Genomic DNA, 20,963 nt, shown 5'->3' with positions numbered 1-20,963 from the left:
ATAATTAACATGGGTGCACTGTTCCGAAAAACGACGTGAAAGCAACTGCCCTGTCAAAGCACGCCTTATGAATCACAGGGAGTTTGGGACAGGTAACAACTAAGCTCTGACATCCCATGATCCATGAATGTACTTTATTGACAAGCCAAACATACAAATCTCTTTAAGTACCTCTCCCTTGGAGAAATATGCTGGCAAACTCGTCCACTTGTCCCCCCCTGGGGAGATGGAAAGTGCTACAGATATACCGACGGTATTCTGGGTGGGCTCCAGTAATGGGAAGGTGACCCTTGTATACACCACAAGATGGCCGCCGACTTTGAGTGTTGTTGACGTGAAGAAACATTTGGAAAGATGTATTGCTGCCCATTGTGATGTGATCCTCGTAGTAAAATTAAAGAATGTGTGTTTCAGTCTGGAAAAACTAAAGGGATATGGCACCAGTGAACCCAATTGGTTATGGTTAGGGTTAGAGTTATGGGTTGGCATGCCAGTCACATCTGTAAGTCACACCTGTTTTATTTACCCCAGCTTTTAGCTCTGGAAGGTCAATTGAAAATGTTCAATAGCCTTGGTTACATCCTAAATGAAACCCTCTTTTTTTATTTAGTGCACTACTTATGACAAGAGCCCTATGGGCCCTGGTCAAAATAGTGCACTATAATGGAAATAGGATGCCATTTGAGACACAGCCCTAGTCAACACCAAGTATGCTTAAAATTTTGAGGTGAAGTCATAGCAGAGGTCCTTAGATTTCCCTCAAATCTCTTTTGACATCATTCATAAGCTATGAAAAGAGCCCACTGGCATATGCTCATTTCAGACACACAAGTTGCAGCTAGTATTACAAACTGTCAGTCAGAACCGAAAGCAATGAAAGTGATGGAGAAATGTAATCCTCCATTTCAGCAGATACAAGCACCATTTCTTAATTTCTTTACCTTCAAGCTTGAATCAAATGTATTTTGACAYCAGGTGTAGACTAACAGTGCAATGCTTACTTATGGGCTCTTCCCAACAATGTAGAGAGAAAGAAAATAGAGAAATAGAAAAGTAAAACAAATAATAATACAAGTAATAATAAATACACAATGAATAACGATAACTTGGCTATATACACAGGGTACCAGTACAGAGTTGATGTGCATGGGTACGAGGTAYTTGAGGTAGATACTGTATGTACATATAACTAGGAATAAATTGACAGATAATGAATAGTAGCAGCAGCATATGTGATTAGTCAAAAAAGTTAGTGCAAAAAGGGTCAATACAGATAGTCTGGGTAGCTATTTGGTTAACTAATTAACTATTTATCAGTCTTATGGCTTGGAGTAGAAGCTGTTCAGGGTCCTGTTGGTTTCAGACTTGGTGAATCAGTACCGCTTGACATGCGGTAGCAGAGAGAACAGTCTATGACTTGGGTGGCTGGGGTCTTTTAAGATTTTWAGGGSCTTCCTCTGACACTGCCTGATATAGTTGTGGGTGAACAGGGAATACAGGAGGGGACTAAGCACGCACCCCAGAGGGGCCCCCGTGTTGAAGGTCAGCGTGGTGGATGTGTTGTTGCCTACTCTCATCACCTGGGGCGGCCCATCGGGATGTCCAGGATCCAGTTGCAGGAGGAGGTATTCATTTCCAGGGTCCTTAGCTTAGTGATGAGCTTTGAGGGCACTATGGTGTTGAACGCTGAGCTTTAGTCAATGAACATCCTTATCACATCTGTGTTCCTCTTGTTCAGGTGGGAAAAGGCAGTGTGGAGTGCAATAGAGATGACGTCTTCTGTGGTTCTATTGGGGCGCTATGCGAATTGGAGTGGGTCCAGGGTGTCTGCGATGATGGTGTTTATGTGAGCCATGACCAGTCTTCCAAAGCATTTCATGGCTACAGATGTGAGTGCTACAGGGCAATAGTAATTTGACAGGTTACCTTGGCGTTCTTGGGCACAAGGACAATGGTGGTCTGCTGGAAACATGGAGTTATTACAGACTGGGTCAGGGAGAGGTTTAAAATGTCAGTGAAGATACTTGCAAGCTGGTCAACACATGCTTTGAGTAAGCGTCCTGGAAGTCCATCTGGCCCTGCGGCCTTTTGAATGTTAACCTGTTTAAAGATTTTACTCACATCGGCTACGGAGAGCGTGATCACACAGTTGTCCAGAACAGCTGATGCTCTCATGCATGGTTCAGTGTTTCTTGCCTCGAAGCAAGCATAGAAGGCATTTAGCTCGCCTGGTAGGCTTGCGTCACTGGGATGCTTACGGCTGTGTTTCCCTTTGTAATCTGTGATATTTTGCAAGCCCTGCCACATCCAGCGAGTGTCAGAGCCAGTGTATTAGGATTCGATCATAGTCCTGTATTGATGCTTTGTCTGTCTGACGGTTCGTCAGAGGGCGTAGCAGGATTTCTTATAAACATAATTTTCCTGCAGGGATGGGCAGCATTCATTTCATTTTATTGCCATGCATTATTGGCATTATTGGCGGCAGATAGCCTAGTGGTTAGAGCGTTGGGCCAATAACCGAAAGGTTGCTAGATCGGTAAAAATCTGTCGTTCTGCCCCTGAACAAGGCAGTTAACCCACTGTTCCTAGGCCGTAATTGTAAATAAGAATTTGTTCTTAACTGACTTGCCCAGTTAAATTTAAAAAAAGAGCATAATTTCAAATATTATTTGCTTATCCTGTCAGTGATATTAAAAGGCTTGGTAAACACAGCATGTTTGAAGACAACGTTTAAGCTGTCACTGCCCACGCACGTCCGTCTCTCTGATGTGTCCCTCCCTGCCTGCCTGTCTTCCACATCTCATCATTAGTCTGTTGGAAAGTGTCTCTGGGCCCTCCTGCCGTGATGTTCTGATGGAACACAGACAACAAACAAAGAAGGGAGGGAGGTAGGAAGGGAGAATGTCTGCAAATTTCCCCCCACCTACACAGATGTTAACACAGTGGTATCTGTCTGGCTAGATAGGGACAGACCGGCAAACAGTTGTGGCGGCGGGCGCAAGTCACTGCTCACACCTTTCAGCACAACAGAAAATTCTCTCCTCTCTCTCTCTATTTCCCTCTTTCTCTCTCTCCCCCCTCATTTCATTAACCTGTTTGGTTGTTGTCTCTCTCATCGCTGGAAAAAGCTGCCCCAATCACTCGCTCTTTGCACTACTTTAACACTTCCCACTGTTTTTTGGTACACTCTCAGGCAATCTGAGCAGCATGCCGAGTGTCGAGCCTCTCTCCTGACTGAAAGCCTCAGCCCCAGGTTCTTATTAATGCAGCACCAGCACTCCGACTGAGAGAATGTCACTTTTGATGTCCCCCTACAGTTATTGGTGGGGGGTGAGCCGACTAATGAAGTAAAAGTAAAATGCCTTGAGCTGAAAGTCTGTGTGTCGAACGTCCCTCCCTCCCTTGGACATCACGTTGTGCAACTGTGTTTGTTTGTTTGTTGATGTCATGGGCGTTGGACATTGCATTTTCATCACTAATCATGTCCATGTTTTTTTAAAGGATAGAGTTTGYGATTTCTAGTTTTTTTCTGTTTGAACTTGTGATGGGGCTTTTTATTGATATAATGCCAGCTCCAGTGGATTATGCACTAGCCAAGCATTTTTCGAGAATGGTGAATTTACGTTATGGTGTACGTATTTACAGTACCAGTCAAAGTTTGGACTCACCTACTCATTCAAAGGTTTTTCTTTATTTTTACTATTTTCTACGTTGTAGAATAATAGTGAAGACATCAAAACTATGAAATAACACATAAGTAGTAAGCAAAAAAGTGTTAAACAAATCAAAATATATTTTATATTTGAGATTCTTCAAAGTAGCCTCCCTTTGCCTTGACAGCTTTGCACACCCTTGGCATTCTCTCAACAAGCTTTCCTGAAATGATTTTTCCAACAGTCTTGGAAAATATGCATTTGTTGGCTGCTTTTCCTTCACTCTGCGGTCCAACTCATCCCAAACCGTCTCAATTGGGTTGAGGTTGGGTGATTGTGGAGGCCAGGTCATCTGATGCAGCACTCCATCACTCTCCTTCTTGGTCAAATAGCCCTTACACAGCCTGGAGGTGTGTTGGGTCATTGTCCTGTTGAAAAACAATTGATCGTGTCTATTATTTGAACTCTGTGAAGCATTTATTTGGGCTGATATTTCTGAGGCTGGTATTTCTAATGAACTTATCCTCTGCAGCAGTGTTAACTCTGGGTCTTCCTTTCCAGTGGTGGTCCTCATGAGAGCCAGTTTCATCATAGCACTTGATGGTTTTTGCGACTGACCTTAATGTCTTAAAGTAATGATGGACTGTCGTTTCGCTTTGCTTATTTGAGCTGTTCTTGCCATAATATGGACTTGGTATTTTACCAAATCTTCTGTATACCACCCCTACCTTGTCACAACACAATGGATTGTGTCAAACTCATTAAAAGGAAATAAATCCCACAAATTAACTTTTAACAAGGCACACCTGTTAATTTAAATGCATTCCAGGTGACTATCTCATGAGGCTGGTTGAGAGAGTGCCAAGTGTGCAAAGCTGTCATCAAGTCAAAGGGTGGCTACTTTAAAGAATCTCAAATATAAAATATATTTAGATTTGTTAAGCACTTTTTTGGTTACTACATGATTCCATATGTGTTATTTCATAGTTTTGATGTCTTCACTATTATTCTACAATGTTGAAAATTGTAAAAAAAAATATAAAGAAAAACCCTTGAATGAGTAGGTGTGTCCAAACTTTTGACTGGTATTGTACATGGTAATTACTTGTCCAATAGGGGCAATGCGATTGCCTGTTAACATACTGTAGCCTCGCAATGAGGAAGGGCTAAACCGTGAGTTACGGCTTCTTAACTACTTGGAATGAATACCTAAATAACATAACTTGGTTTATGACAGGCTTAGAGGCACACAAATACACTATCACTGGTATCAGTAATGTCCTCATCACAATTGCCTTATTTCACTGCAGACCTAGGTCCAAATACTATTTTAAATCATTTCTAARACTTTATCTGTGCTTGATTATGCTGGCCTGACTTCATGCCAATACAACAGTCTCAAAGCTCAACCCTGCCAATCTGGCACTCTAGGCGGCCAAGCACAAACGCTGAAAGTATTTGAAAGATTTCAAGTGGTATTTTACCCCAGGTCTGTTTCGTTGTGTATTTTGTTTTCATGGTTTACTCATTAGTTTCTGTGTCTGTCATGTATTTGTTTTCTTCATCCAGATGCCCCCACCACTACCCCTATACCCACTACAGCTACCACCACAATTCCCACCACCACCACCATCTCTCTCCCTGAAGCCACTGCAGGTACAGTATAACCTCCCACCACCTCCCTGTGTTTGTGTGTGCGTGTGCTGGTTGTGCGTGCATTGTTTGTGTGCATATGCGTTACCCACCACACCACAAACACCACCACTTACAACATCCACACTGTGAGTGTGTGTGTATGTAAGCATGTTTATTCTACAGGTATCATTAACACCACCCTCTACTCATGGTAATGTATGACCTGACAACCCCCTAGTGTGTGAGGAAAATTGAAATATTTGCTGTCTGCCAGTCCTGATAAGATTGAGACGTATTGTTATGTTTTTATTGTTGATCTCTGGAAGTTTGCAACCAAATCCTGGGCTGGTAGATACCATGCAATCTCTACCAAGTCTGATTAAAAAATAGAGCATGTCTTGGTCTGGTACATAATAATGTCAGAAGTCTAACCCCGAAAATTGACATGATTTAGAAAATATGAGCAAATATGACAAATGCAGACATAATGGTGTTATCAGAATCGCAGGCCTTGGGCACAGACAGACGCTCCTGGCTCAGCACGTCCCAACATTCCAAACAGGTGTCAGTCATGAATAGACCAAGGCAAAAACAGGCCTAATCAGTCAGGATTCTTTTTCCAAACAATTTCCATAAAATTGAGACTGAGATCTAAAAAATAATAGTGGACATACAGTTGAAGTCGGAAGTTTACATACACCTTAGCCAAATACATTTAACCTCTCTGCGCACAGATCCCTTTAGCGGGATCATTACCCTAAACAATCGCTGAATTGCAGGGCGCCAAATTCAAAAATATTACTAAAAATATTTATAATCATGGAATCACAAGTGAAATATACCAAAACACAGCTTAGCTTGTTGTTAATCCACCTATCATGTCAGATTTTGAAAATATGCTTTACAGCGAAAGCAATCAAAGCTTTTGTGAGTGTATCAATCAATGCTAGAACAGCTAGCCCCAAATTAGCATGGTCACGAAAGTCAGAAAAGCAATAAAATTAATGGCTTACCTTTGATAATCTTCGGATGTTTGCACTCACGAGACTCCCAGTTACACAATAAATGTTCTTTTTGTTCGATAAATATTCATTTTATAACAGAAAAACACCATTTGGGTTGCGCGTTATGTTCAGAAAACCACAGCCTCGTTCCGTTCGARGAAAATTCCTAAAAGTATTGTAGAAACATATCAAATGTTTTTTATAATCAATCCTCAGGTTGTTTTTAACATACATAATCGATAATATTTCAACCGGACCGTAACCTATTCAATAAAAGAGAGAAAGAAAGTATTGAGCTACCCCTCTCGCGCGCAGGAACTAATCAAAGGACACCTGACTAGTTTTGAAAAATATTTTTCAAAATAAAATCCTGAAACTGTCTAAAGCCTGGTCCACAGCCTGAGGAAGCCATTGGAAAAGGAATCTGGTTGTTACCCCTTTAAATGGAAGAGGGACGGGCAATGAAACACAGATTTAAAAATAAATTAAAAATTAAAAAAACATWAAAAATTKAAATAATCACTTCCAGGTTAGATTTCCTCAGGTTTTTGCCTGCAAAATCAGTTTTGTTATACTCACAGACAATATTTTGACAGTTTTGGAAACTTTGGAGTGTTTTCTATCCTAATCTGTAAATTATATGCATATTCTACGATCTGGGCTTGATAAATAGTCCGTTTACCTTGGGAACGTTATTTTTTAGCTTTGTGATGGCCACTCCAATACCTTGACTTTGTTGTCCTTAAGCCATTTTACCACAACTTTGGAAGTATGCTTGGGGTCAATTTCCGTTTGGAAGACCCATTTGCGACCAAGCTTTAACTTCCTGACTGATGTCTTGAGATGTTGCTTCAATATATCCATATAATTATAATTATTCACCCTCATGATGCCATTTATTTTGTGAAGTGCACCAGTCCCTCTTGCAGCAGAGCACCCCCACAACATGATGCTGCCACCCCGTGCTTCACGGTTGGGATGGTGTTCTTCGGCTTGCAAGCCTCCCCCTTTTTCCTCCAAACATAACGATGGTCATTATGGCCTAAAAGTTCCATTTTTGTTTCCTCAGACCAGAGGACATTTCTCCAAAAAGTATGATCTTTGTCCCCATGTGCAGTTGCAAACTGTAGTCTGTCTTTTTTATGGCGGTTTTGGAGCAGTGGCGGCTTCCTTGCTGAGCGGCCTTTCAGGTTATGTCGATATAGGACTCGTTTTACTGTGGGTATAGATACTTTTGTACCCATTTCCTCCAGCATCTTCACAAGGTCCTTTGATGTTGTTCTGGGATTGATTTGCACTTTTCGCACCAAAGTACGTGCATCTCTAGGAGACAGAATGCGTCTCCTTCCTGAGCGGTATGACGGCTGCGGGGTCCCATGGTGTTTATACTTGTGTACTATTGTTTGTACAGATGAACGTGGTACCTTCAGACGTTTGGAAATTGCTCCCAAGGATGAACCACACTTGTGGAGGTCTACAATTTTTTTCTGAGGTCTTGGCTGATTTCTTTTGATTTTCCCATGATGTCAAGCAAAGAGGCACTGAGTTTGAAGGTAGGCCTTGAAATACATCCACAGGTACACCTCCAATTGACTCAAATTATGTCAATCAGAAGCTTCTAAAGCCATGACATAATTTTCGGGAATTTTCCAAGCTGTTTAAAGGCACAGTCATCTTAGTGTATGTATACTTCTGACCCACTGGAATTGTGATACAGTAAATTATAACTGAAATTATCTGTCTGTAAATTGTTGGGAAAATGACTTGTGTCATGCACAAAGTAGATAACCGACTATAGTTTGTTAACAAGAAATTTGTGGAGTGGTTGAAAAACAAGTTTTAATGACTCCAACCTAAGTGTASWGTATGTAAACTTCCGACTTCAACTGTATATAGCATCCACATTTACATCAAAGTGACAGGATCAGGGTAATTAACACTAGAAAAGCCTGGCTTCTTGGGGACCCCCCTTCAAGCCAAAACAAGTAATTTTGACTCCAATATTCTAACAGTAATAATTTATTTAAATTTTATTTAACCTTTATTTAACCAGGTAGGCTAGTTGAGAACAAGTTCTCATTTGAAACTGCGACCTGGCCAAGATAAGGTAAAGCAGTTCGACACATACAACAACACAGAGTTACACATGGAATAAACAAACATACAATCAATAATACAGTAGGAAAATCTATATACAGCATGTGCAAATGAGGTAGGATAAGAGAGGTAAGGCAATAAATAGGCAATGGTGGCAAAGTAATTACAATATAGCAATTAAACACTGGAATGGTAGGATGTGCAGAGGATGAATGTGCAAGTTGAGATACTGGGGTGCAAAGGAGCAAGATAAAAAAAATACAGTATGGGGATGCGGTAGATTGGATGGGCTATTCAGATGGGCTATGTACAGGGGCAGTGATCTTTGATCTGCTTTGACAGCTGGTGCTTAAAGCTAGTGAGGGAGGTAAGAGTCTCCAGCTTCAGAGATTAATAAATAATAAACACATTTCATATACAGTATGCTATCGTAAAACAAATATTTTGGTTGTGTTTATGAAGGTCTTGAGTAACATTAGAATACAAAAATAATTCAAAGAACACAATAGCTTTTTAATTCATTAATGTTAATATAGGCTATCTGTTTCCATGTGCTCAATTATTCTTGGAAAAAGTTACATTTTGAAATAGAGCTCATCTCTTCAATTTGGTAGTATTTTAATTGTTTTGGAAACCTCAGACTCTGCTCTTTCTGATACTATACTGTATATWAATAAAAACGTCTTACCTTCATGTGACTTAAACAAGTAACTTCTTGAAAATTACGTGTCCTCTTAACTTCTTATCAAAATTCTAAAAGCATACGTGTGTTAAATATACTTATTTTGGAAAGTTCAAGGACGGAAGGGGGCATGACTTTAAAAATGGCAGAGATATTTACATTTGTAATTCATATTAAGAAAAATAGTGTTAAAACACAAACTCAACGATCAGACATACAAACGAACAGACTGTCTGGCTGCCATCTTGGATTATATTTTTGTGTTCCTACTGGAGAGGCTAGGCTCAGGGTCCCTCCCACTGCAACTCGAGGCTGTCAATGGCACTCCTCAGAGCTGCCCGCTTGCGCCCATCACAATTCTCTCTAAAATGTTCACCCGCTTTCTCTCTCCCTCTCCCTTTCTCACCATCTCCCTCTCCCTCCCTCTCACCATCTCCCTCTCCCTTCTCCCCCTCTCTCTCCTCTCTCTCTCGTTGCTCCCACAATCTTATCATGATCTGGGGCTGTATCCCGTCCTGTCTGACTCCTTTGTGTTTCCTAAGGGGTGACAATGACGCCCTATTTTCAAACGCTCAGACAAGAAGACTGGGACTGGGACAGGCGGACGACTCCCTTCTCTTCCATTCACATTCATATATTGTAGCGCCATAGACTCTTCTTTTCTCTAGTGAGGTGCGTCTCACTTCGACCAGAAAAGTTCAGGTCCCTTGCCACTCCTCAAAATATATTTGCCTTATGCAAAAGCGATATGGAAAAAGTTAACTGTCTCCTTGCGCTGTCGCGAGAATGCATTCACAATGACCTCGACAGTTAGCGGTAAAGTGATATGTTAAAGTTCAGATCGGTGCTCGACTAAACTTTTGTTAGCCTTTGGAGCCGGCATTGTAAATGCTGAGCACTGATGTTATCATTGCATGGAGTCACTCGTTTGATCCTATTTCCTGTTAAGGCTATTATACAGAAAGGAGTTAGATTGATACATTTAGCTCTGATCTCTCCCCTGCCTTTCTTGTATCATCTTGTACCTGATGCAATGAACAGGCAATAGATTTTATTTTTCTGTTGCAACTCATGCTACCTTAGCTTACCAGTTACTGCAGATTCAATGTTTCTCCTTACTACTGCATAGGCTTACTTTTAAGCCCCCCAAACAAAACAGACTTGAATTGTTTTTTGTCTTGGAGAAACACTGACAAGATACCAATGGGTCCTCTAGATCTGGGACCGCATGTACTTACCTAGTGCTGATCTAGGATTAGTTTTGCCTTTGAGGTAAAAATGAATAAGACTACATGGACAGGGGGACCTGATCCTAGATCAGCGCTTCTACTGTGAGACGCTTTTTGACAACGAGCCCTAGTATTTGCAGGCTGCCAGCTGATCTATAATTGATGTTGAAACATTCTGTTAAGTGAGTAATGGACATGGATGTGACCTGTCACTATCGCCAACTGTATTTCCTTTCTCAGTCCAATCGCCAATATGTGCATGACAAGACGATGATGTCACAAATCATTAGTCAACTCTATTATTAGGTCAATACGACATCTCGGTTGCCATACTATTGTGGACTAACTATAACCATTTGATTGTATTAGATTTTCAACTTAGTGCCACATAAAGCCATCTGCAACGGTTAGTAAATGCACGATTCTCTCTTCATAATGACACTCATTGTCAGAAACAGTTGCTAAAGGCCATTTTTGGCATTGCAATTTCAAATCTCCTGATTGTGCTTAAACAAAACAACACTTTACAACTGGTGTTTGAGCAGAGCAGCCTTGAACTAGAAATCCAATCAAAGTCTCTGACAGACCTTTCTCCGCACGGTTGGAACAAATCTAGACTGGGAAAAAACAGGCATTGTGCTCGATTATGCCATCTGATTGGATTAAGTGAAAGACCAAAGACCTAATGACGATGCTGATTAGTTACACCTTCTACTCACACCAAACAAGTGGGTGTGTCTAAGTAGGCTGTTACCTGCTTTGTCAGACTCATGTAATCTAGTATCGCAATAAAATAATATGAGGTATTTTATTGTTCAACCGGTGGATACTTTGAAGAATCTAAAATCTGAAATATATTTTGCTTTGTTTAACACTTTTTTGGTTACTAGATGATTCCATAATTTTGATGTCTTCACTATTATTCTACAATGTAGAAAATAGTAAAAATAAAGAAAATCCATTGAATGAGTAGGCGTATCCAAACTTTTGACTGGTACTGTATGTCACTAGTAGTAAACGTTTATAATGGGGAATTGATAAAAAGAGTAGTTCAAGACATATCGAAAGGGAGGATGAATGCAATTGAAAGAACCTTAATTTATCATATTTTCTACTGTTTTTATTTGTCTGCTTTATGTATACTGAACAAAAATATAAACACAACATGTAAAGTGTTGGTCCCATGTTTCATGAGCTGAAATAAAAAATCCCTGACATTTTCCATACGCACAAAAAGCTTGTTTCGCTCAAATTTTATGTACAAATTTGTTTACACCCCAGTTAGTGAGCATTTCTCCTCTGCCAAGATAATCCATCCACCTGACAGGTGTGGCATATCAAGAAGCTGATTAAACAGCATGATCATTACACAGGTGCATCTTGTGCTGGGGACAATAAAAGGCCACTTTAAAATGTGCAGTTTTGTCACGCAATACAATGCCACAGATGTCTTAAGTTTTGAGGAAGCTTGTAATTGGCATGCTGACTGCAGGAGTGTCCACCAGAGCTGTTGCCAGAGAATTGAATGTTAATTTCTCTACCATATGCCGCCTCCAACGTTGTTTTAGAGAATTTGGCAGTACGCCCAACCGGCCTCACAACCACAGACCACGTGTAACCACGCCAGCCCAGGATCTTCACATTCAGCTTCATCACCTGCGGGATTGTCTGAGACCAGCCACCCGGACAGCGGATGAAACTGAGGAGTATTTCTGTCTGTAATAAAGCCCTTTTGAGGGAAAAACTCATTCTGATTGGCTGTGCCTGGCTCCCAAGTGGGTGGGCCTATGCCCTCCCATGCCCAACAATGGCTGTGTTCTTCTGCCCATTCATGTGAAATCCATAGATTAGGGCCTAATTCATTTATTTCAATTGACTGATTTCCTTACATAAACTGTAACTGGAAATTGTTGCAAGCTGCGATAATATTTTTGTTCAGTGTAAGTTTCTAACGGAGATTTACATTTCTGTCACATATGGAACCACTGTCATCAAGTGCGCTGTTTAGAATAGAGTTTTCCCGCGAATTACATTTTGGCAAGTGTTTGAAAATGAGGAGTTGCATATTCTGTTAAAATGAATTACCATAATCTCAATGTGATTTGAGCACAGTGGATGGACGCCCTAATGGATTATGCTCCCAAAAGATGTTTATTAAATGGCCAGTGAATTCAAATCTCCCTGGTCCCGTTGTCCGGTGACACATTTTCCTAACGGAAACCCTGACACACACATACCCCAATGAGTTGGAAGCAATGGGTCAGCCGCAGTACAGCATTCCTGCACGATTATAGACTTTAATGCACTGAACATTTACTGAGAATGAAGTTTACTTATGCAGGAACGCAGTGACAAACTTAACTTGCACATGCTGTAGACATACTGCACTGTAAATAATGATGACACATTGTTCCTATGTTGTTGCACTTAATAAAGTGGAACTCAACATGGCAGACTCGTCATTATTAGAAAGATAAACCCCATTTACGGGTATCTTTCCCAGGCCGTCTTTTTGCTTTTAGCTTTTAACATTATTCCTGTGTATTTAGATGTGAGGGAACAGTCTCTTATGGACGTTATGCGCTCTGCCGGCTGATTATATTTCTCCACAAGCGCAGATGCGTATAGATCAGAGGCAGTAGCGGCAAGCAAATCTATCAAAGCCCCCGCGGGGTAGATGCCACTTAGAAATGTAATACATTTTTGATAAACTGGCTATAAGGAGACTGGAATGGGGGTATGCTGCACTTTTATAAAAATCTATTATAGCCTCAACTCAAGACTAAGGCGCTCAGCGGCTTCAGGAGGTGACATTTAGATATTACTAAATTGCCATTTACACAGCAAATAAATGGCTATATGGAAGGACCTTGCTCACTACCATCCGCACGAGGGACAGATGTCATTAATAAAAATAAATAAAAAAGCCCTCTAAACACAGCTCCGAAATGTATGTTTATCGATATTTAGCCTTTTTTTTTTTTTGCTTTTAAAAAGCTTTTACAAATGTGATTAAAGGCCAAAGCTCGATCTCGTTCTATCTGTACGTCTCCATTTTTACCCTCTCCCATCTACTTTATCCCTCCCTTTATCTCGCATTCTTTTTGGTCCTATTCCAAAAGCATTCTTCCTACCAAATCTTTCTTTCAGCTTCCCTTATTCTTGCCCTCCCTCTTTGTATTGTTTCCCTCCATTTCTTCTGTTCCCTTATTCGTTCCCTCCATCTCCTTCTCTATCTTTATGTCAGTCAGAAAGGCAAAGCAAGAGCTTTTCCGCTTGACATGCAGCGTTTTGTGCTGGCCCTGTCCTAAGGGCAGGCCGTTGTCCTTTTGGTAGTCAGGGGCAACAGTAGTTATTGTCATCTCTAATGTCATCTCTAATGCGGACCCACTCCTGTTTGGAAAAGTCCACAGATACCAAGACACTCAGTCATCTAGAACACTCCCTACCTCTATCTTTCCTGCTCTCTCTTCATACACCTCTCTAGCATTCTCTCTGGCTCCCTCTCTCTCCTACTCTCCCCTCTCTTTCTCCATCCCTTGCTCTCCTTCCCACCCTCCCCTTACTTCTTCGCTCCCTTTCTCTCTCAGCTTAAATACAGTATATGACTAATGATGTACCAAAACGAGACGTCAGAGAATTACAGTCAGCTCAACCCAGCAACGTAAATAGACACTCGTAAAGCAGCGTTTGGGAGACAGAAAAAGCCATTAATAAAATGTACCCCCGCTAATAAAACGGAAATGAATTAGGAGACCGAGGTGCCACCGCCTGTTAATTGATGAAAAGCTATAAACAGAGACGGCAACCAATTCATTTCACCCCCCTCCAAACACAAAAACATAAAAACGACGACAACAACAAAATGCTTTTGTCAATACTTAAATTGCATAAACACCATCTGGTAAACTGATTTTGGGATTGAACAAATGAATTGCCCTTGCCTGCACAAGCACTTGCAAGATAGAGTTGTCCATTTCTCTTGATTCTTTTCAGCAGCATAAAGCAGGGACAGAGAGTGATGGCTCGCCGGCAGAGGATGGGCTAATTCACTAAAGGTCAATTGCTTTACAATGGGGGAAAACAACAACTGCAGTTGTGTGATACACCGCTCATTGAGCGCATCCCGCTGAATTTATTAGGCTTAGCAACATGCAAACACAGAAATGCACCCAATACGTCTTTTTTATGTAGAGGTATATTGTTATTTGAGGCAATGTTTGCACTCCATGATGGCTCCAAGGAGATGGAAGTCATAAAGCAGCCTGGGGAAGGTAATCAGCTAGCTAGGCCTGAATCACCTACGTCCTACAACAATGAAGCTTGGTGTGCGTGTGAGCATCAACAGAAGGATTGATTCTTACATTTTTGTTGTATTTACACCTTGATTTTTAATGGACATTCTCTGATAATTGATGTCAATTAAGCAAGATAATTGATGTCAAGTTAATTTAAATATAGAATGTTGGGACTATTATGATTAATATAATCTGTGGCCAAAGCAATGTCATTCTGTAGTGATTGCTGTAACCACCCACTAACAGAATAAGAATACACTATACAGTGCTGTCGGAAAGTATTCAGACCACTTGACTTTTTCTACATTTTGTTACGTTACAGCCTTATTCTGAAATGTATTAGATATTTTTTTCACACACAATACCCCATAATGACAAAGCGAAAACACGTTTTTAGAATGTTTTGCACATGAATTAAAACTAAAAAACAGAAATAGCTTATTTACATAAGTATTCAGACCCTTTGCTATGAGACTCGAAATTGAGCTCAGGTMCATCCTGTTTSCATTGATCATCCTTGATGTTTCTACAACTTGATTGGTCAATTCAATTGATTGGACATTATTTGGAAAGGCACACACCTGTCTATATAAGGTCCCACAGTTGACAGTGCATGTCAAAGCAAAAACCAAGCCATGAGGTCGAAGGAATTGTCCGAGCTCCGAGACAAGATTGGGTCAAGGCACAGATCTGGGTAAAGGTACCAAAAAAATGTCTGCAGCATTGAAGTTCCCCAAGAACACAGTGGCCTCCATCATTCTTAAATGGGAGAAGTTAGGAACCTCCGACAATCTTCCGCCCGGCCAAACTGAGCAATCGGGGAGAAGGGCCTTGGTCAGGGAGGTGACCAAGACCCCCGATGGTCACACTGACAGAGCACCAGAGTTCCTCTGTGGAGATGGGAGAACCTTCCATAAGGACAACCATCTCTGTAGCACTCCACCAATCAGGCCTTTATGGTAGAGTGGCCAGACGGAAGCCACTCCTCAGTAAAAGTCACATGACATCCCGCTTGGAGTTTGCGAAAAAGCACCTAAAGACTCTGACCATGAGAAACAAGATTCTCTGGTCTGATGAAACCAAGATTGAATGTGATGCTTGGCCTCAATGCCAAGCATCACGTCTGGAGGAAACCTGGCACCATACCTACGGTGAAGTATGGTGGTGGTAGCATCATGCTGCCACCACCAGCGGCAGCGACTGGGAGACTAGTCAGGATCGAGGCAAAGATGAACGGAGCAAAGTACAGGGAGATTCTTGATGAAAACCTGCTCCAGAGTGCTCAGGCCCTCAAAATGGGGCAAAGGTTCACCTTCCAACAGGACAACGACACTAAACACACAGCCAAGACAACTCAGGAGTGGCTTCGGGACAAGTCTCTGAATGTCCTTGAGTGGCCCAGCCAGAGGCAGGACTTGATCCCGATCGAACATCTCTGGAGAGACCTGGAAGTACCTGTGCAGCAACGCTCCCCATCCAACCGGACAGAGCTTGAGAGGATCTGCAGAGAAGAATGGGAGAAACTCCCCAAGGTGTACCAAGCTTGTAGCGTCATACCCAAGAAGACTTGATGCTGTAATTGCTGCCAAAGGTGCTTCAACAAAGTACTGAGTAAAGGGTTTTTAATACTTACGTAAATGTGTTGTTTCATTTTTATTAAAAAAATGTAATTAGCAAACATTTCTAAAAACCTGTTTTTGCTTTGTCATTATGGGCTATTGTGTGTGTTTAATTTTTTAAAAATTGAATAAGGCTGTAACGTAACAAAATGTGGAAAAAGTAATGGTGTCTGAATACTTTCCGAAGGCACTGTATATAGAAAAGTATGTGGACACCCCTTCAAATTTCAGCCACACCCGTTTGACAGGTATATAAAATTGAGCACACCGCCATGCAATCTCCATAGACAAAAATTGGCAGTAGAATGGCCTTACTGTAGAGCTCAGTGACTTTCAACGTGGCACCGTCATAGGATGTCACCTTTCCAAAAAGTCTGTAAATCAAAAGTCTGCCCTGCTAGAGCTGCCCCGGTCAACGTTAAGTACTGTTATTGTGAAATGGTAACTTCTAGGTGCAACAACGGCTCAGCAATCTCACAGAACGGGGCCGCTGAGTTCTGAAGCGCGTAGCGGGTAAAAATCGTCTGTTCTCGGTTGCGACACTCACTACAGAGTTCCAAACTGCCTCTGGAAGCAATGTCAGCACAAGAACTGTTCATCTGGAGCTTCATGAAATGGGTTTCCATGGCTGAGCAGCCACACACAAGCCTAAGATCACAATGTGCAATCCGACGAACAAATCTGTGTTTGGGAGATACCAGAATAACGCTACTTGCCCCGATGCATAGTGCCAACTGTAAGGTTTGGTGGAGGAGGAGTAATGGTTTGGGGCTGTTGTTCATGGTTCCGGCTAGACCCCTTAGTGCCAGTGAAGGGATATCTTAACGCTACAGCATATAATGAAGTTCTAGACGATTCTGTGCTTCCAACTTTGTGGCAAGAGTATTGGGAAGGCCCTTTTCTGTTTCAGTATGACAATGCCCCCGTGCACAAAGCGAGGTCCATACAGAAATGGTTTGTCGAGATCGGTGTGGAAGAACATGACTGGCCTGAACAGAGCCCTGACCTCAACCCCATTGAACACCTTTGGGATGAATTGGAACGCCGACTGGGAGCCCGGCCTAATTMCCCAACATCAGTGCCCGACCTCACTAATGTTGTTGTGGCTGAATGGAAGCAAGTCCAGGTAGCAATGTTCCAACATCGAGTGGAAAGCCTTCCCAGAAGAGTGGAGGCTGTTATAGCAACAAAGGCGGGACCAACTCCATATTAACACTCATGTTTTTGGAATGAGATGTTCGACAAGCAGGTGTACACATACTTTTGGTCATGTAGTGTTTATCCAGAGGGTCATATCATAGTATCTTTCCTCAGATAATGTACTCCACTAAAGATTAGTATTTTTACCAATTATGTAGAGTTAAAAAATAGTTTGGTAAACGCTGATCACCATTCGCAGTGAGTAAAGTAATGCTTTCAATAATTGTTTTCACAAAAGGTGGGTAAACACTTTGCAAAAACATTTTACGCCTAATGTATTCTCCCTAACGAAAAATGGAAAAACCCCTACAAAAATGTCAGATAATTATAATCCACATAATAATTCACGTTTCCTGTTGCTGCAGGATTACTTTCCTGCTGTGAGAAATTGGTCAAATTAAGATTGCAGATCTGTATGTGTGTTTACCCTCCACTACACCACTGATTTTGACTCTTATCAAACCCATATCAAGCCTCCTGGACTAAAAAGCATGATATAACTGTGGGCATTTTACTTCTACAGTGCAGACACTGGTTCCAGTGGGGATTCTCTCCTATGTACTGTCAACCAGAACAGATTTTGCAGTGGTTGTGGTGCAGTGGTATTARCAGTAGCCCGTTGTCACGTCTGCTGATGTCAGCAAGGACGCTAGTGCCTCAGGTGACCTGCGACACAAGGCAAGAGAGAGAAAAGGGAGAAGGGGGAGGAGGAGGTCCGAATCATGGGCTGGCGATAGCTCATCAGTAGACATATTGACCGGCTGGTGCAGCAGTCACAGCCAAGTAATGGGGTTAGCAGACATCCAGGGGCCACCAATGATTGAGGGTTGCAGAGACAGATGCTTTATTGTATTGTTTGATTTGAATGAGCAGCGATATATTACTACCGCATAGCAGGCTAGTGTAGCACACATAACCAGGACACATCCCTAGCGGAGCCCTTTGAGCAGCCCCTCCAGCTGTTTTAGGAGGACTGCTTAGAGCCCGTCTTTCCCGAAAAGATTTTACTAGACCTCAAACAGAGGCTGTGATGTCATACTACGTCTTAAAATGTAGAACGATTTGACTGTGCCAGACGTTTGATTCTCTTTTCTTCATGCCTACTTGTTTCAGGACACTGTCATTGAACCGCACCGTCTTTCTCTTCCCTCCTTCCTGAGGACACGCAGTCTGCTCCTCTTTGATAACTCATTCTACTTTCAAGTGTACCAGAGGTGATCAGGCCTACAATCAGCCCAATTAAGGAAGCACTAGTAAAAAGCGAACAGTGAAGCAGTGAACCCTTTTTAAAAGGTCAGAATACATTTTAAAGAGCAGGCCGAGGAGGTGAAACAGTGGCCGTGTCCGAAATCTTGCTTGCCTACTACTTATTTAAACTGCATACTGTCTACTAATCGTACTACATACTATTAAACAACACGTATCAGCATACTGATACGGCTCATCCTACTAAGAATGCGTAGTCTAATGCTCAATTACGTTGATTCCTGTCATTCGTTAATTTTGGTGCAGCTCGTCCCCTCAGCTGATTATCTTTCCAAGATGGCTTAGCAGTTCAGACGTCATTTCTGTTTCGTATTGTCGTGTCCTGTATATATATATATTTACACCTTTCTTCGCATATCTTTTATATATTTTATTATCCAAGAACRCAACTACAAAAGCTTTCCTGCAAAAGCTRTCCTGCAACCCGCTTCACCAATTACAAAAAAGTATTATTTACCTCAAATCTGAAAATCCACCGTGGAAGCTAGCCAGGGGCTAATTCAGAAGCTAGCCAGAAAGCTAACCAGAAGCTATCCGATAGCTAGCCAAGCTAATCTGTAGCTGCCCAAAATTAGCCGGTCTGCTGGCTAGCGTTGGTGTTTCAGCTGCCCACGTTTTGTGGTCATCAGCTATTCCTTTAGCTCGATAATCTACCGGCACTTTGTGCAACGCGACTCGGACCGGAGCATTCCGGGACTTTTTTTTCTCTCAGTTTCCCGGATTTCAGCCGCAGGCTCTGGACATTTGCAGCTAGCTAGCTGCAAACCGTGTGACTATTGGCTTACGTCGATCCGGAGCAAACTCAAATCATTCCGGAGCTAGCCAGCTGAGGGTTCCATCAGCCATTCCTGGGCTACAGTCACCTATCGCGACCCGTTTTTTTTTTTTTGTTTTGCTGCAGATACGGAGCCCCACCGGGCCTTCACGACTGACTGCCGACGTTATCTGCCCGAGGGAGTTATCCAACTGGCACCTCCGTCCCGACGTTACCTGAACGCTCATCTGGGGCCCGCTAACCGTTAGCTGTCTTATCGGCTGCTATCTGAATAAGTATATCGGACAATTATTATTATTATTATTTATTTTTTTTTTTTCTTGGGTCCTATATCTATTTTGCCATTTGGATTATCCCTCTACCACACGGAACCCACTAACCTACGCGGAAACGCACGAGGTATCTACAAATAGACTTCCATACTATGCTATCTTGCTACCGATAGCCATCTACCCGGCCAGCTGTCTGGATCACCGTGACCCAACCAACCTCTACTCACTGGACCCTTATTGATCACTCGATTAAGCATGCCTCTCCTTAATGTAAATATGCTTGTCCATTGCTGTTCTGGTTAGTGTTTATTGGCTTATTTCACTGTAGAGCCTCTAGCCCTGCTCACTATACCATATCCAACTCACAGTTCCACCACCCACATATGCGATGACATCACCTGGTTCAATGAATGTTTCTAGAGACAAATATCTCTCTCATCATCACTCAATACCTAGGTTTACCTCCACTGTATTCACATCCTACCATACCTTTGTCTGTACATTATTCCCTTTAAGCTATTTTATCGCCCCAGAAACTTCCTTTTACTCTCTGCTCTAGAAGTTCTAGACGACCAATTCTCATAGCTTTAGCCGTACCCTTATCCTACTCTCCTCTGTTCCTCTGGTGATGTAGAGGTGAATCCAGGCCCTGCAGTACCTAGCTCCACTCCTATTCCCCAGGCGCTCTCTTTTGATGACTTCTGTAACCGTATAGCCTTGGCTTCATGCATGTTAACATTAGAAGCCTCCTCCCTAAGTTTGTTTTGTTCACTGCTTTAGCACACTCTGCCAACCCGGATGTTTTAGCCGTGTCTGAATCCTGGCTTAGAAGACACCAAAAAATTCTGAATTTTCATCCCCAACTACAAGATTTTCAGACAAGATAGAACGGCCAAAGGGGGCGGTGTTGCAATCTATTGCAAAGATTGCCTGCAGAGTTTGTTTTACTATCCAGGTCTGTTCCCAAACAATTTGACTTCTACTTTAAAAATCCACCTCTCTAAAAACAAGTCTCTCACCGTTGCCGCCTGCTATAGACCACCCTCTGCCCCAGCTGTGCCTGGACACTATATGTGAACTGATTGCCCCCCATCTATCTTCAGAGCTCGTGCTGCTAGGGCGACCTAAATTTTAACATGCTTAACCACCCCAGCCACCTACAATCTAAGCTTGATGCCCTCAACTCTCACAACAAATTATCAATGAACCTACCAGGTACCACCCCAATTTCCA

At 42.0% G+C, this 20,963-nt stretch overlaps 1 protein-coding gene across 4 annotated transcripts in view; it reads left to right on the top strand.

Annotated features, from left to right (window-relative positions):
- The window catches only part of LOC111951005 (cell adhesion molecule 1-like), a 648,521-nt gene that overhangs the window by 471,056 nt on the left and 156,502 nt on the right, over positions 1-20,963 (top strand). For 3 of the 4 annotated variants that reach the window (XM_070434393.1, XM_070434392.1, XM_070434391.1), the window contains one exon: positions 5,223-5,309. The exons of the other annotated variant lie outside the window; for it this stretch is intronic. In XM_070434393.1, the coding sequence (XP_070290494.1) occupies positions 5,223-5,309 (87 nt within the window). The remainder of the gene's footprint in view (positions 1-5,222; positions 5,310-20,963) is intronic. 4 annotated transcript variants of the gene reach the window in all.

Source organism: Salvelinus sp. IW2-2015, linkage group LG23 (genome assembly GCF_002910315.2).
Source record: "Salvelinus sp. IW2-2015 linkage group LG23, ASM291031v2, whole genome shotgun sequence".
Classification (NCBI taxonomy): Eukaryota; Metazoa; Chordata; class Actinopteri; order Salmoniformes; family Salmonidae; genus Salvelinus; species Salvelinus sp. IW2-2015.
This window is presented reverse-complemented; position numbering and strand designations above follow the sequence as displayed.